Source organism: Equus asinus, chromosome X, assembly GCF_041296235.1.
Source record: "Equus asinus isolate D_3611 breed Donkey chromosome X, EquAss-T2T_v2, whole genome shotgun sequence".
NCBI lineage: Eukaryota > Metazoa > Chordata > Mammalia > Perissodactyla > Equidae > Equus > Equus asinus.
The window spans coordinates 34,545,325-34,559,753 of record NC_091820.1 but is presented as its reverse complement, the minus strand read 5'-3'; the positions used below and the strand labels follow the sequence as shown (position 1 = coordinate 34,559,753).

Genomic DNA, 14,429 nt, shown 5'->3' with positions numbered 1-14,429 from the left:
TCTAGAAAACGGGAACTCCAACACAAAAGAGAGGTGAAAGGATTCCCAGAATGGTGGAGAAGGGAGAAGATCTTAGGGCAACCTTGTGCAGGCCTAGAGAGCAACCAGTCTAGATCACAGCAGGGACAGATGTCTCAAAGGAAAAAGCTCCAATAGGTGACCTGATGTGTCGAAACAGATTGAGAGGAGAACTGCATTTGTGGCAGAGTTTGGGGAGAATTGATCATATATGTGAAGAAAACGAAACAAGCAAAAAAAGATAATAGTAATCAACGCCAGAGAAAAGAAAAAGTTGTATGAGAAAGGAAATGTAATTATAGCATATGACATGATTTATCCATTATTAGTATCGATGCAGTCATAATAATGTAAGCCACCAATATTGATTTCACCAATACTTCATGGATAACTATGTGGTAGTGTGAGAGGAGGGGCCACGCGCACCTGCATGAGGATTGGGGGCTAGAGGTGGTGGTGCGTGTAGGAGTGCTCTGTCCTCTCCCTGCATAGTAGGAATTTAGTACATAATATATAAAACTAAAAAAATAAATCAAGAAATAGAAGCATGCATGTGTTTTTTAGAAACGAGGAGGTAAATAGCCGAAAAAGCAGTTAAAAGACTCAAAAATGGTTTTTCTCTGAGAGTGGGAGTTGAGGGTAAGGAGGGGTACAGTGGGGAATTTGTGTTTTTTGTTATAATCCTTGCAGTACTGGGTGACTTGAAAAATCTGTATACATGTATTACTTTGGTAAAAAATAAAATTTAAAAAGCACACGTAAGAAAAAAATTTCAAAAATGGATTAACAATATGACCATATACTTTAGAAATATGAACGTGAACTCAGAAAGAAATAAAAAGTTGAAAAAGAGAATATTATTTTTGTTAAGATTCTTTTACAATTTGACTTTTTAAAGTATTTTAGGTATTGCTTTAATAAAATTAAAAAAAATTAAAAACCATGAAGAGAGGCAAGAGTGTTCCAGGTAGCAAATACTAGATGTGCTAAAAAAGTAAATGGGAGGGCAGAGTGAGATTTAGAGCTTTGGAGAGCTTGGTTTGTCTGGCAGGGATGTTGCTGGGGAAATTACTGAATATTTGAAGCGGGAGAACCACGTCAACTGATTTGCGCTTTAGAGATGCTCCTTTAACAGCCAGTGTGAGAAGGGAGCTGTCCATTAAAGAGACTTGCGGTTAGACAAGTTGATGTTTGGGAGAGAAGGTACCTGGCTGCCCCAGGGCTGGTTCTCAGCGTTTAGAGAGACCTGTGTGACCCCTGGGCCAGGGTACCCACCTCTTTCTCCTTGGGAAATTCCTGAGAAGAACCCTGTTCACCCCTTCAAGTTTCCTTAAAAAAAAATCTACCTTCATTGGTGTTCAATCTCCTTTCTGTTGAACACCTGATTTTTTAGACATGTTACTGAAATCTTGGCTTGAGGACCAGTCTGGCTCTTTCAGGTAACTTGGCATATCTCATTTCTGATGCATTTTATGTTTATTAGCTTAGCTCTCAGAGGACAACCTTGTTTATCTAATTCCAGGTTCTTGGAGAGATGCACCCTATTGTTTCCCCAGGTACTGTTTATAGTTGGCTTGGAGGATCAAAATCAGAGGCAGGGAATCCAGTCAGGAGATGAGGGCAGAAACCCCAATATGGCAACTTGAGGGCCTATATTCTTTTCAATTATTCTGCCCTATTGTCCCCATAAGTCCCCAGATGGTTCAGGAACTTCCGATATTTTGCCATTCTCCCCTCCCCCATCTACCAGATTGCCTCTTGTACCTGGAAGCAGCAACATCAAAATCCTTCATCAGAATACACGCCGAGTTTTTGGTTCAGAAAATATACTCCCTATACCCATAGGCTTCAATAAATTACCGCTTATTGAGCTTTGCTCCTGAGGACGGGAACTGGCATAGCCAAGCCTTTTGAGAAAACTGGGATCCTAAGTGGACTTTCATTAAGAGAAGCCTGTGGGAGTAGCAGGAGAAATCTTTAATCTCCTCTCCTGACATGGATTGATACGGGGAGCCCTGGAGCCCTGGGTCTTTGCTTCTTTGTGTAGATAGCTGAATCCAGTTGATAAAAGAGAGAAACTTTGGGATTCTTAAGAAAACGAAATATTTTAGGGCCTGAAGATTGGAACTCAACTAACAGAGCCCTATTGTCTTATAGATGAGGAACCAAGGTCCAGAGAGCAGTGACTTGTCTAAGTCTACGCTGCCAGATAAAGCATGAGTCATAAGAGAGCCCAGCATTGTTTATACCAGTCTGTGCTGCCTCCCAAAAGAGTGGTGGCCCAGCTTCGTGGCGTGAGAGGTTTTTTGACCGTTGGGTAGGGCATTCGCCCTGAAGAGGCATAGGATAGCACAACGTTAATGATGAGTGTTATCTATACATAACCAATAATATACTAAATGTATAAAGGGCTGTAAACCCCTGAGGTGGGATGCACTCCCACACCAAGGGTCCTATGATGCCGTATACCCTCAAACTAGTAGACTCAGTCTACAGTGAAGAGAACTGGCTAATTAGCTCTGCATCATGACTTGGAGCTCTTTTGCTCCCCTTAGCTGACATCTTAACCACTGTAACCCATCGTATAGAAATGCTTTTGAAGCAGAGGTACATATCTGATAACCTCTCAGAAGAAAGAACCCTGGAGAGGAAGGGTCTGTCTTGACCTTGGGGAACTGGGATAAAGGAACTTAGTTTAAGGGTGTACAAGTGCCTGACACTGAGCTACTGGGACAGTGGAGCGTGGTGGTAAGAGGACGAGCTTTGGGGTTCGCTCTAAGCTCCCCTACTTGTGTGACCTGGGGCAAATCATTTCAACTTCTCTGAGTCTCAGTTTCATCATCTCAAAGTTGGATGAGTAATTCCCACTTTGCAGGATCAAAGGAGACATGCACAAGAAGAGCCTGCCACCATGCCTGGAACGTAGTAGTGCTCAGTGATCGTTCACATGCTAGTGGAGATGTTTATATTTGTTGCTTATGCTCTCAAGTAGACTGAGGTGGGGGACCAGTTCACGAGCTCCTTGAGGGTTTTTATTCCTGAGTTGGGGCCTGGTATCCAGTAGACTGGATAAGTATGTGCTGGGGTTTCGGGGGTGGGGTGGAGTGGTAAGGAGACCAGCCAGCCTGGAGCAGAGGGAGAGAGGCTGAGGGGCTTGGCCTCAATTTTATAGGCAGCTGGAGAGTCATTGAAGTTAGGCCCGTCTGGCCTGGTGCCTGTGAATAATTGAGCCAGGCCTCAGATGCAATCTTTTCGCTGCTGAGTGAGATGGAAAGTTTTAATAAATGTGAAACGGTGCTCTGTGGCTCTGGTCCTCTGTCCCTTTACGGGGTTGTGAAGGCTAAAGAGTAGTACCACTGTCGTTGGCTGAGCATGCCCTATGTACCAGGCACTGTACTTGGCTGAGCTTCACAGTCAAGGGATTCTCACCCCCTGCTCCATTTGACAAGTGAAAAAGCTGCAGCTGGACCTAGGGGAGTGCCTTTTGGATTATATGGCTAGTGAGTAGCAGCACTGGAAGCGCTGTACTCACTCACTGTCTGAGCTCCAGCACCCTGACGCTTGCCTGCCCCACCTCGGTGGTGGGTGTTCCATTCACTCTTCCAACAAATGCTCCCTTCTGAGGTTCACCCCCCTTCCCTGTGGGTCCTTCTCTCATTTTTCACTCAGCATAGATGATGCTCCCCTCGCTAAGGTGGTCTTGGTTCTTTCACCTGAGGACAGAGCCTGTGATGTGTTTATCTCTGTCTTCTCTGCAGTCAGTATGGGGTGCAGGGGCTGGAGGATAGTTAAAGAAGGAGGAAGAAGACAAAGGGAATGAGGAAGGCTGCCCCCCGCACTCTCCCACTTCTTCTTCCAAGTTCCCTCATCCTTCTTCTTCCCCTTCCCCACCAACAACGCACTAGCTCCACTGTCCTAACCCTCCCTCCACTACACGCACACACACACGCACATACATGTGTGCATGCACACACATTCCTCTCGGGGAGGAGCAGCTGGAGGGGTGTGGTTCAGATTTCACTCATTTCCTTGGTTCCCTCAAAGTTGTCCCCAACTCCATTCTCTTCCCTTGCCCTTCCTTTGCCTCTGAGGGTGCCTCATGATGAAGAAGGCAGACCAATGTAATAGAAAGGAGCCCAGCAGCTGACTGACTTACCCTCTCAGCTTAATTCTCTTCATCTGGAAAATAAGCAGCTTGGACCAGGCAATTGGCAAAGCCTTTTCCGTGTTGTTAATAATACCTGGCATTTGTCTGCTGGGTTCCAAAGGGCTGAATCACCCAACAGCCCTATGAGGATTGGCCTGATGTTACAAGTGGGGAGACTGAGGCTCAGATTCCGAGAGGGGAAGTGACTTGCCCGGGTCACAGGCCTGGTAAGTGGCAGAGTCAATATCTGAAGCTAGGTCTCTCTGTGTTTAAAGCTTGGGCTTTGCCCATGCCTGCAGCTGCAGACTGCCTCTCAGCCACTCCGAGGAAGGCCTCACTCCTCACCATGACCCACCAGGCCCCACATGGTTGGTTCCTGGCACCTCTTGGACCTCACCTCTGACCATACTTCCCCTCACTCACTTCACCTCAGCTACACTGTCCTCCTCCCTGTCCCAACAACTGGCCAGGCCCTTTGCCATCTCACGGCCTTTGAACTGGCTATTCTCTCTACGCGAAATACCCTACCCCTCATTTTCATAACGTGTTAGGCCTCAAGGCCACTGCCTAGGGCAGAGGGAGAAGAAGAGTAGAGAGCGTATGCTGACTGTCAGGTTTTTTTCTGTTTCCTTTTCAGATCTGATGGTGAGAATTCCAGAACAGTCAGGTCAGTACCTCCTTTCTTTTGTTGTTGGGAGATGGAGCAGGGACTGGGCTAGGGGTCTCCATTTTGTTACTTCGGGATCCAAGGGCAGGGGTGGGGGCCAACTCCAGGGGTTTTGTCCTGTTGGTATTAGGGGTGGGTATGGAGTGGGCTGGAGGGCTGGGGTGAATGTGACGGGCATGGGGAGGGAGTTGAAAACTGCTCCTCAGTTCTTCTGACCCTAAATGATTCAGGGCCTGGGCTGAACCCTGGAGGGGCTCATGGGAGCTGCCCAGATGAGAAAGCCAACCTACAGAGAGGTCAGCCCTGAACTTGACATCTTCTCCTCCTAGGAGAGGGGAGCACAATAGAAGTGGTGCTTCCCTGGTCTGGCGTTTGCGCTCTACCCTGAACTGCACTAGCCCTGAGTAGTGGGATTTGGATAGACTTTTGATGTGACACATTCTACACATTAGAAATATACATTATGAGCTTTGTGCAATGGCAGTATCGTAGCCAATGAGGTTTATCTGAGGCGCGATTATTGCTAATAGAAATATACATTATGATAACTGCACATTTTTTTTGCATGCTTGATAAAAAAGGTTTACAAGCTTTAGTAAGATTTTAAGGTGTGATCAATCTGCCACTTGAGGTGGGAGTAAAACTAGGGTAGAGACAAGGGCTATTTGTGCATTTCCTAGGCCTTAACCTATCAGAAGCTTTGTGAAGCACGAATGTCAAGTATAGGGACTCTCTGAGAATGATGGGGGACTGAGGGTAGGGCCCAGTCACTCCTAGCACCCAGGTCAGGGGCGATGGGGTGGGCCTCTGAGATGACATGGGTCCAGGCAGCAGAAGCATAGGATGGGTACGCTGGACTAGCATATACAGGACGTTTGTGAAGAGTAGAATCCACTGAATGGATCAGTGGATTGGAGGAACGTTCCCTTTCCATTGATATACTGCAGCCCTTTACCAGGGTTCCCAGCTCGGTGAGCGGAGAGCACAGGTTGGATTTCAGCTCCAACTCATGCCCTCTTGGCTATGAACCCTTGTGCAAGGCACAGCTTGCCCAACCATATGCAGCAGACCAGGTCCTGGCATGCAGGCAGTGGATATGGGAGGGGGGGGGGCAGAGGATCCCAGCATACAGACGGAGGTGTGTAATGAGACACACCATGTCCTAGCATCCCAGGCAGGGGGTATGGAATGAGCACACTCATGCCTAGGGCCAAAGTAGAGGCTGTGGGATGGGAGCTCACTTGGCCAGCAGAAAAGCAGGAAGAATGTGATGGATGCAGTCAGGCCCAGTGTCTAGGCAAGGGGTATATGATGAGACACATTTAGTCCCAGCATGCGGCCAAGGAGTACGGCATGGACACAGCCTGTCCAAGCATTTAGGAAGGCACGAGTCTAGCAAATGATGTGGATCCTACTGTCCCACTGTGGGTTTGGAGAAAGGCAACTTGGGCTGACTCTGAGCACAGGACCCCAGGCGTCCTTGTTGCTATGCTTGCTACTTGTCGATGAACCCAATTGAAGGCATCTCTACCTCGCAGCTCCTGCCAGCAGGGGAGTTCTTGCGACCTATAGTTCAGGGTATTTAATAATTATCATAATCACAAGTCATATGGTGACATATATTGGGCCTTTACAACTTACAGAAGTTGTCAGGGAAATTCTTTGGCGTGATCCTCTCACTGACGCTGTAGGTGGAACCTGGGCCGACCTTATCATCATTGCTTTACAGTTGAGGAAACTGAAGCTCGGCCTGGTTATGGGTTTTGCCTACAGCTACACGACTAATATATGGCTGAGCTGGGATTCAAACCTAGGTCTGCCTGGCATCAAGCTAAGAGCTCTGCCCATGCCATCCCTGTGGGAGCTCTTGACAGTCTTGCAGATAATAATCATCCTCATCCTAATATTAGTAATAATAACAGTTATCATTTGCTCCTTACATACTAAGAACTCTGAACATGATCTTATTTGATGCTCACAACCACCCTTTTAGACATGGATTAGGATCCCTAATTTATAGATGAGGAAAATGAACTTCCCCAGAGGGTCAATGCCTTGCCCAAGGAAAGAAGAGCAGTGGGGCAGGGTGGCATCACTCTGACTCATACCCTGGGCTGTCTGGTTCCAAAACCAGCGTTTGTTTAACTAAGACATGCTTCCCGACATCTATCCTGGGCCCACAGTCAAGGAGGCTACAGGGGCCTTGAGAACTTGGCAACTGGAGAACAAGGATCAAACTTGGGCTGTGGAGGGGCCTAAAACACAGCCCTTGTGGGGCAAGATCTTGCAAACGTGGTGGGAAGACCGTTTATCTTGGAACCAGGGCCAGGTGGGGCCGTCTGATGATGCTCTCAGGACCTGCATGTAAATTCTTGAGCTTACTTCAGTTAGGGGTCAGGGATAGCTTCCTGAGCTGGGCTGTGGAGGACTAACATGCACACTTTGCATAAGGAGGGCAGCCCTGGAAGTGGAACCAGCATGCATCGGAAGTGAGGTGGAACTAGAGATGGGGGTAGTCGGTTGGGCTAAAACGATCTGGGCAGGAAAGAAGCAAATGTTAAAGTTCAGAATGCTGGTTGGGGCTGGATCACACATGCCTTCTGTCATCAGTGGGAGCTGGGGAAGGTTGGAGGAGAGAGGCTGGGCTCTGCAGCATAGAAAGGGCGGCAACTGGATCCAGGCACAGGGCTCCGTCTATGGCTAGGTTCCTTTCTAGTTATGTGACTTTGGACAAATCTGTTCGCCCCTTGGAGCCCCAGTGTCCTCATCTAATAAACATTGGGAGTGTGTGGAGGGGGAAGGTTAGGAACATAGAAGGAACACCAAGGAGAGGGGCTAGGCCTTGGCTGTTGTGGAAGCAGAACAGCAAGGAGTGAGTGGGGTTGCTGGATTGAAAACCACCTGTGGCAGGGCTCCGGCTTGAGGGCTTCTAAGGATGGGGTGCCAGAGGAAGTGTGGAGTCTAATTAGAGCTGAACAACTGGTGGTGCAGGAGGGCTGTGGGCAGAGGAAGGTGCCCGGACTTCCTGTAGATTTGTGAGAAGTTGTCAACCTACAGGCACCTTAAACCAAGGTCCAGAGAGGGACTGGTGATGGCTCAAGGTCACAAAGCTAGCTGTCGGCAGAGCTTACTTCCTAGCTGTGTGTGCTCTTTGTGAAATCACTTAACTTCTCTGATCCTTAGTTTCCTCATTGGTAAAATGGGGACAATAATTCTGACTTCTCTGGGTTGATGAGAGAACTTGAAGTAAAGCAGTGCTCAGCATAAAATAGTGGCTCATTACATTGTATAGTGCCTTGCGCCCTCCCCTAACCCACTCCATTGTCATATACTGGATCGGCAAGCTTGAGAAATGTGAAGTGTGGAACTTAAAAACAGAGAGGGGCAGTGGGGGCCAATAACTCTGCCACCAGAAGCAGAGGGAGCCCAGGCCTGGAAATGCTGCAGCTGAAGTGAGGTCAGGCTGGAACACAGGGGCCCTAGGGACCAGGCTGGGGTTGCTAGGCACGCAAAGAGGAGAGCCAGAGGAGGTGGCCTGTTGCTAGGGAAGGAAGGAGGGGGTGGGGGAGCCAGGGATGTCTCCGTGGCAACGGGAGCAGCTGCCACTGCAGTCAGGAGGAGAAGTGGGAGGAGGAGCCACTGCTGGCTCTGTTCCCAGAGGAGGCCTCCCACTCTGGGCCTCAGTGCCCCCATCTGTCCAACGGGAGTTTGGATTAGATAATCTCTAAGATTCTTCGTTGTTTTGACCTCCTGGCAATCTGGGGTGGCTGAGACTTCATGGACCTTCCGTAGTTCCCCCATCCACATGTCCAAGACACCACCAGTCCCCAGAGCTGCCCCAGCTACATCCAGCTCTTCCCTCCCATGCTGCCTCCTGTTCAGCACAGCTTGATTGCCCACCCTGCGCAGCTCTCTGTTGCCACACTTCCTTTGCCTAGAAGCTCATTGCTCATGGCCTGCTGAATGCTCTCTGGCTTTGAGGGGTCCAACTTCAGCCTTACCCACTCTGGGAAGCCTTCCCTGGCTGCCTTAATCCACCTTGACTGCCTCCTCTCTCCTGGGCTTCTTTGGCCCAAGGGTCTGAGCTCTTCCTGCTATCCTTAGTAATCAGTGCTACGATTTATCTAGCTGCTTCTAAGAGCTGAGCTCCACACAGCACACTTGACATCCTCAAATCTTCACAGTAAATCTATGGGGTCATATTGCGAATCTCCATTTTACATATGAGACAATACTCTGAGAGCTTATGGGACCTGTCTGAGGTCCCCAGGTAATACGTGGTGGGGCCAGGCTTGGAACTTGGCTCTGGATAATTGCTGCTACCCTAGGCCTGAGGCAGGGTGTTAGTTAGCAGCAGCAGCAGCACTTACTGGGTAATAGCTAAAGCTGTTATATGCCAGGCACCATGCTGGGCACTTTACCTGTGTTCTCTCATTTAATCCTCACGATAATCCTATAGTCTTGTCATTTTACCGATGAGGAAACGAAGGCTTAGAGAGCTAAAGTGATTTACCCCATGGTAGAACCAGCATAGGGAATCCAGACCATTAGAGTTGTGGTCACCATGCTATCCTGGGGTTAACCCAGTTGTATTCCGGGAGTACATACAGAGCATTCCCTGTGTACTGGGCCTGTGGTGGGTGATGCATGGAGGGGGGATGGAAGTGAGGTACAGATACAGATGAGCTAGCTCTGGCAAGCCCAAATGGGAGTGTGCTAATGAGGAGAAGCCGGTTGTAAGGACAAGAGTCTAGAGGGGGTAGAGCTGGAATCTAACAGTGGGATGGAGGAAGAGGGAGGCAGGTGGAGTTGGGTAATTTTCCCAAAGGAGATACCTTTCCAGGGAGCTCACGAGGGGCAAGAAGGGCTAAGAGGGTCCTCTCCTTTGCATTTGCATTCCTCTGCCCCTGCCCAGCCTGGCCCCACAAAGTGGGTGACCCTTAAGCTGGCTGCGTGCCTGGTTGGCACCAAAATAAACTTGCCTTCTCTCCCCTTGCACTTCCCCTCCCCTCGCCTCTGTCCCCTCTGTCCTGGCTTTAATTAGCAGCCCTGGGAATGAGTCACTTGGCAGCTGGGGAGGGAGGGTGCGCCGAGCCCAGTGAAGCCTCCACTCCTGCCCCAAGCCTTTTGGGCAATGCCACTGTGTTCGTGCGTGTGGGTGCGCTCCTGCATGCTGGCTGGCTCTGTGTCTGTGCGGGTGTGAAGAGCACAGGGGTAGCGCTGTGTGCTGACATGTCCACGCATGTCAGGGTGTCTGCATAGAAACAAAGCTGGTTTTTGCTGCATTTGTTTCTGTGTGCCACAGAATGTCAGTGTGTGCGAGTGTGTGGCTATAAGCGTGTGTCTGTGGTAGCAAGTGTCGGGAAATGAGGGAGCATTTGGGTGAAAAAACATAAATGTTTTATAATTGCATCCACCCCTCCCTACAAGTGTTCTTTATGTGTTTTTGCTTATGCAAGCCCTGCACTTATATCCCCAATTTTCCCTTGTCTTAGTCTGGGTACATTTTGTTGCAGGGAACAGAAACCCACTCAAACTTGCTCAAGAATAAAGGGTTGGGGGGCAGGGAACTATTGTGAGGCTATGTCTCACAGAATTGTAGAACAGTAAATGAAGTGTAGCTAGCTCTCATGCCAACTGGAAGAGGGACCAAGAAGTCAAGGACCAAGATTGTTCTCTTCCTCTCTCTGCATCACCTGGGCCCATGTCTGTCTCCCTCCTTCTCTCATAGCTTGCTTAGTCCTTGTCATCTCTTTGTCACTGACTCCTCTCTCTGGACTGGCTTCCTCTACATTCACGTAGCCTGATGTGGCTGCCAACCTGGAAGCTACCTTCCAGCTTCAGGGTCCACCCCCATATGACAGTGTTTCTCTCCAGCCTATGGTAACACAAGGCGGCAAGGGGCTGTAGGTGGGAGTCAGTTCTCTTAGAAGTGGGTGAGGGTAGAGAGGTCAGATGCTTGGGACTTGGTGTTTCTTCTGCAGTGACCACAGTGAGGTCAGAGCCTGGGGAGCAGTCTGCTCAGACACCCATGATTGTAAGATTGCCCCTCCATCAAGGTTTTGCTTCCTACTCCAATGCAAAGTGACCTTTTCTCACTATGCTTTCAAGTTCTGTGCTCTTACATCAAAATGCCCTGTTTTATGTAAAAATTTCCCCTTATTTTATGCCAAAATAGCTTTTAGGTGCACAGTGAATATTACCATTGCTACCAGTGTGTGGTGATTTTCATAGCCTCGGAACAACTGGCATAATGCTACTCATGGTACAGCTGCTACCAACTTCTTGGTTGCTTCAGGAATTTTTACATTTTATTAGTGCAGTGACTGAATTTATGGTTATCTGCAGTATGTAATTACAAGCACATATTATCAATATTATCAGCTTGACGCTTGAGCTTACTTTTCCCTTAATACAAACCCTGCAGTTTTTACATTAATTACAGAGGGAATTAACGACCCCTCAGACAAGTTTTCACCTATGAGTAAAGAGTTTGGAAGCAGCTGTGCCTGTAATGACTGTTCTCCAGATGCAGGGGCAATGTGTACAGCTCTGACCTCGGCCCTGGCCTTACATCCTCTGACTGAGACTAGAGGCTGCCCACCACCTCCTTGGGAGCCTCCTGTTTCTAGCCTGGCACATAGCAGGTGCTGTTGTTATTTTTAATAAAAAGGATAGTTTTCTTGTTATTGTTAAAGCCGTCTTCTGTATACAAATGATAAATCTGAGTGGGAGAGGTCATCCAGGCTCAGGGCAGAGTCTTCTTCAACTCCTTCCCTCCCCTTTTTCGCTCTTCCAAATATTATTAATTGATGTGATTCAAAAAATGCTGTGTGTCAGGAATTGTTAGGAAGCACTCGACACACATTATCTTTAATCCTCCTGGCGACCCTGCCAAGTAGGGGTGATTGTACCCACTTTACAGATGGGGAAACGGAAACCTAGGGAGATAAAGTGACTTGCCCAAGGTCATCCATCCATCCATTTATTCATTCATTCACTCAAAGCTGATTTATTCTGTACCTACAATGTGCCAGGCAGTGTGCAGAATTAAATGCAGTTGATACAATGATGAATAATAGAGTCCTGCTCTGAGGAAATTCACGTCTGGCTGGGAACCAGATGAGGAAACAAATTACAGACAATTACAGGGGAAGTGTAGCGTGTTGTGGGACCACCCCGGAAGTCTACCTGAGGGTCAGGGAGGCTTCTCCAAGCTGATGTCTAAGCTGAGACTTGGCGGAGGAGTAGAAGTTAGCCAGGTGAGGGGTGAGGAGGAGTGAGGAGAAGTGGGAAGTGTTGCAGACAGAGCAAAAAAGGTCTGCCAGGGCTGTGGGAGGAGTGTTTGGCACCTGTGTTTGGGGAGAACTAAAGCTGTATCTGCAGTGGGATAGGGCTGTCGTGAAAAATGGTCTGGAAAGGAGGTAGAAGGTAAATTGGGAGGCTGGGATGGAGACCCTGGTCAATTAGGCTCAGAGCTGAGGAGCTGCAGGACCCAGGAGCAGAATTTTCATGCTTCCATGCATGCCTGGTTCCTCGCCCAGCCTGGGTCAGCCTGGCCAGTGTCAGGCCAGGATTCCACTGACCGCAGTGCCCTCTAGTGTCCACCAGCCCATCTTGCAGCCTCCACCTCAGTGTGGATTGTCTGTCTCCCTGCAACACTTGCTGACCTGTGTGACTAGGTGCCCTTTGCTGGATGCTGGGGACACTGGGATGAATAAGACACGACCCCCTGTCCCCACAGAACTCTCGGCCCAGAAGGGGCAACAGCATGTGAACAGACAGTGCTGAGAGAAACACAGGGTAGGAAGGACACAGGGTAGGACTTAGGGCAGGTTTCCAGAGGGCACAACCTCTGAGCTGACTTGTGAAGAACAAGGGGGAGCTAGTGAAGTGGGGAGGTGATGGAGTGGGGTGGTGGGAAAGGGTCTTTTGAGCAGGGGGACAGCACAAGCAAAGATGAGGCGTGGACAGCAAAGTGTGACAGAGAATTGTAAGCACTTCTGTCTGGGTGGAGCACAGGTTGAAGTTGAGGGGAAGGCTGAGACTAGCTGGAGGTGGAGGGTAGGGGCTAGCTCACAGAAAGTTCTAGGATGCCTGCTACTAGCTCCTAGTAGGCACTTAATGAATGGAACCGTATGAGGAGCTTCTCTGCCCTTTTGGGAACACAAACCCCTCTGAGGATCTGATGAAAGCTATGCTCTCCCAAGAAACTTGCGCTTTCTCATTAATTTTTCATACAACTTGAGGGGCTTCAGAGACCCCGCCGCCCCATGCCTATCCACGAACCACAGATTGCTGCCACATTGCTCTTAGTATAAATGCCGAAACTTTACCGTGGCCTCCGAGGCTTTGCATGGTCAGGCCCCTGCCTACATCTCCAGTCTTGCCCCTCTCCCCTTTGCTTTTTCCAGTCAGCCATGTTGGCCTCTTCGCAGTTCCTGGAAATACCACCTCAGGTCCTTTGCCCAAGCTGTTTCCTCTGCCTGGAACACTCTCCCCCTGCTACCTGCACTTTCTGCCCAGCTTAACTCTATTAGTTGTTGAATGTCTATCTTCTCGCACTTGGATATAAGTTCCATGAGATCAGGATGTTGACTGCCCTTAGTCACCACTGTTATCCGGCCCCAGCCCAGTGCGCAGTCTACAGGATCTGTTGAATAAGTGAATGAAGGCTCCACCAGTGCTCTGTGGCTGGGTCAAGCCCCTCACCCTTAGTTCCTTCTTTCTTTCAGCCACTAGTAGGTCATCACATGAGTCTACCCAACATGCTCAGATATATCTGAATGCCGAGAGTGGCCCAGATTAAGAGATATTTTCCTAGAAATCTTCACATCTTTGAAACGAACAGCCTTCCCATGGGTCTCCTCTGCCTCCCTGGGAGAAGGGTCAGACTCTCTCAGGCTTAAGCTGAGACTCTTCCTCATGTGCACATTCGTCTCACTGACTCCTCATGAGAACCTGTGAGGTAGAAATTGCCACTGGTCTTTTATAGAGGAATAAACTAGGCTTCAGAGTGGTTACCCAGGTAAAAAGTGGTAGAGCTGGAACTTGTACTCAGCTCTACCCAGCACCAAAGTGTAGGCTCTTTGCCTCACCAGAGAGGGGAAGGCCCTTGTCCAAGGTCACACAGCATCAGCCTTAGGGCCAGGACTAGAATTTCTGTCTCTCAACTCCTGCCAGGCCAAGAGGAAGATTTGGGCCAGAGGTGCAGCTCTTAGGGCAATAACTGCAAATGGGCATGAGGTGCAGCTGCCACAGGAGCTAGAAGAGTTGCTGAAGGGGAGAGAAAAAAGCAGGGGCTGAGGCCAGAGTCCTGAGGATCAAGGGGCTTTTGGGGGTGGGCAGAGGGAGAGGAGGCCACTAAGGGCCCACAGATGCTAACTTTGCCATGGTCCAGAGAGCCTCTCTCTCTTTGCCACTTTGGCTTTCTTGAGAGGAACTAGCTGCCCCGGCAGGGAGGCAGGAAGGCAGGAAGGCTAGCCTGTTGCCTGTCAGCTCCTATTCCTTCTAGATCACTGGCCCCTTGGCCCCTCCCAGGGCCGCCTTCTGCTCAGAACAGCCAGGGACCTGGACTCTGGGGCCGTGAAAGGACAA

The 14,429-nt window shown here is 49.2% G+C and overlaps 1 protein-coding gene and 1 non-coding gene across 4 annotated transcripts in view; both read left to right on the top strand.

Annotated features, from left to right (window-relative positions):
- Nucleotides 1-14,429, top strand: part of IQSEC2 (IQ motif and Sec7 domain ArfGEF 2) — a 77,736-nt gene that overhangs the window by 21,362 nt on the left and 41,945 nt on the right. For all 3 annotated transcript variants that reach the window (XM_070502881.1, XM_070502876.1, XM_044763488.2), the window contains exon 2: nucleotides 4,803-4,832. In XM_070502881.1, the coding sequence (XP_070358982.1) occupies nucleotides 4,803-4,832 (30 nt within the window). The remainder of the gene's footprint in view (nucleotides 1-4,802; nucleotides 4,833-14,429) is intronic.
- Nucleotides 5,299-5,444, top strand: LOC123282746 (U4 spliceosomal RNA). Its single transcript, XR_006522987.1, has one exon. It is a non-coding gene; the product is annotated as a U4 spliceosomal RNA (small nuclear RNA).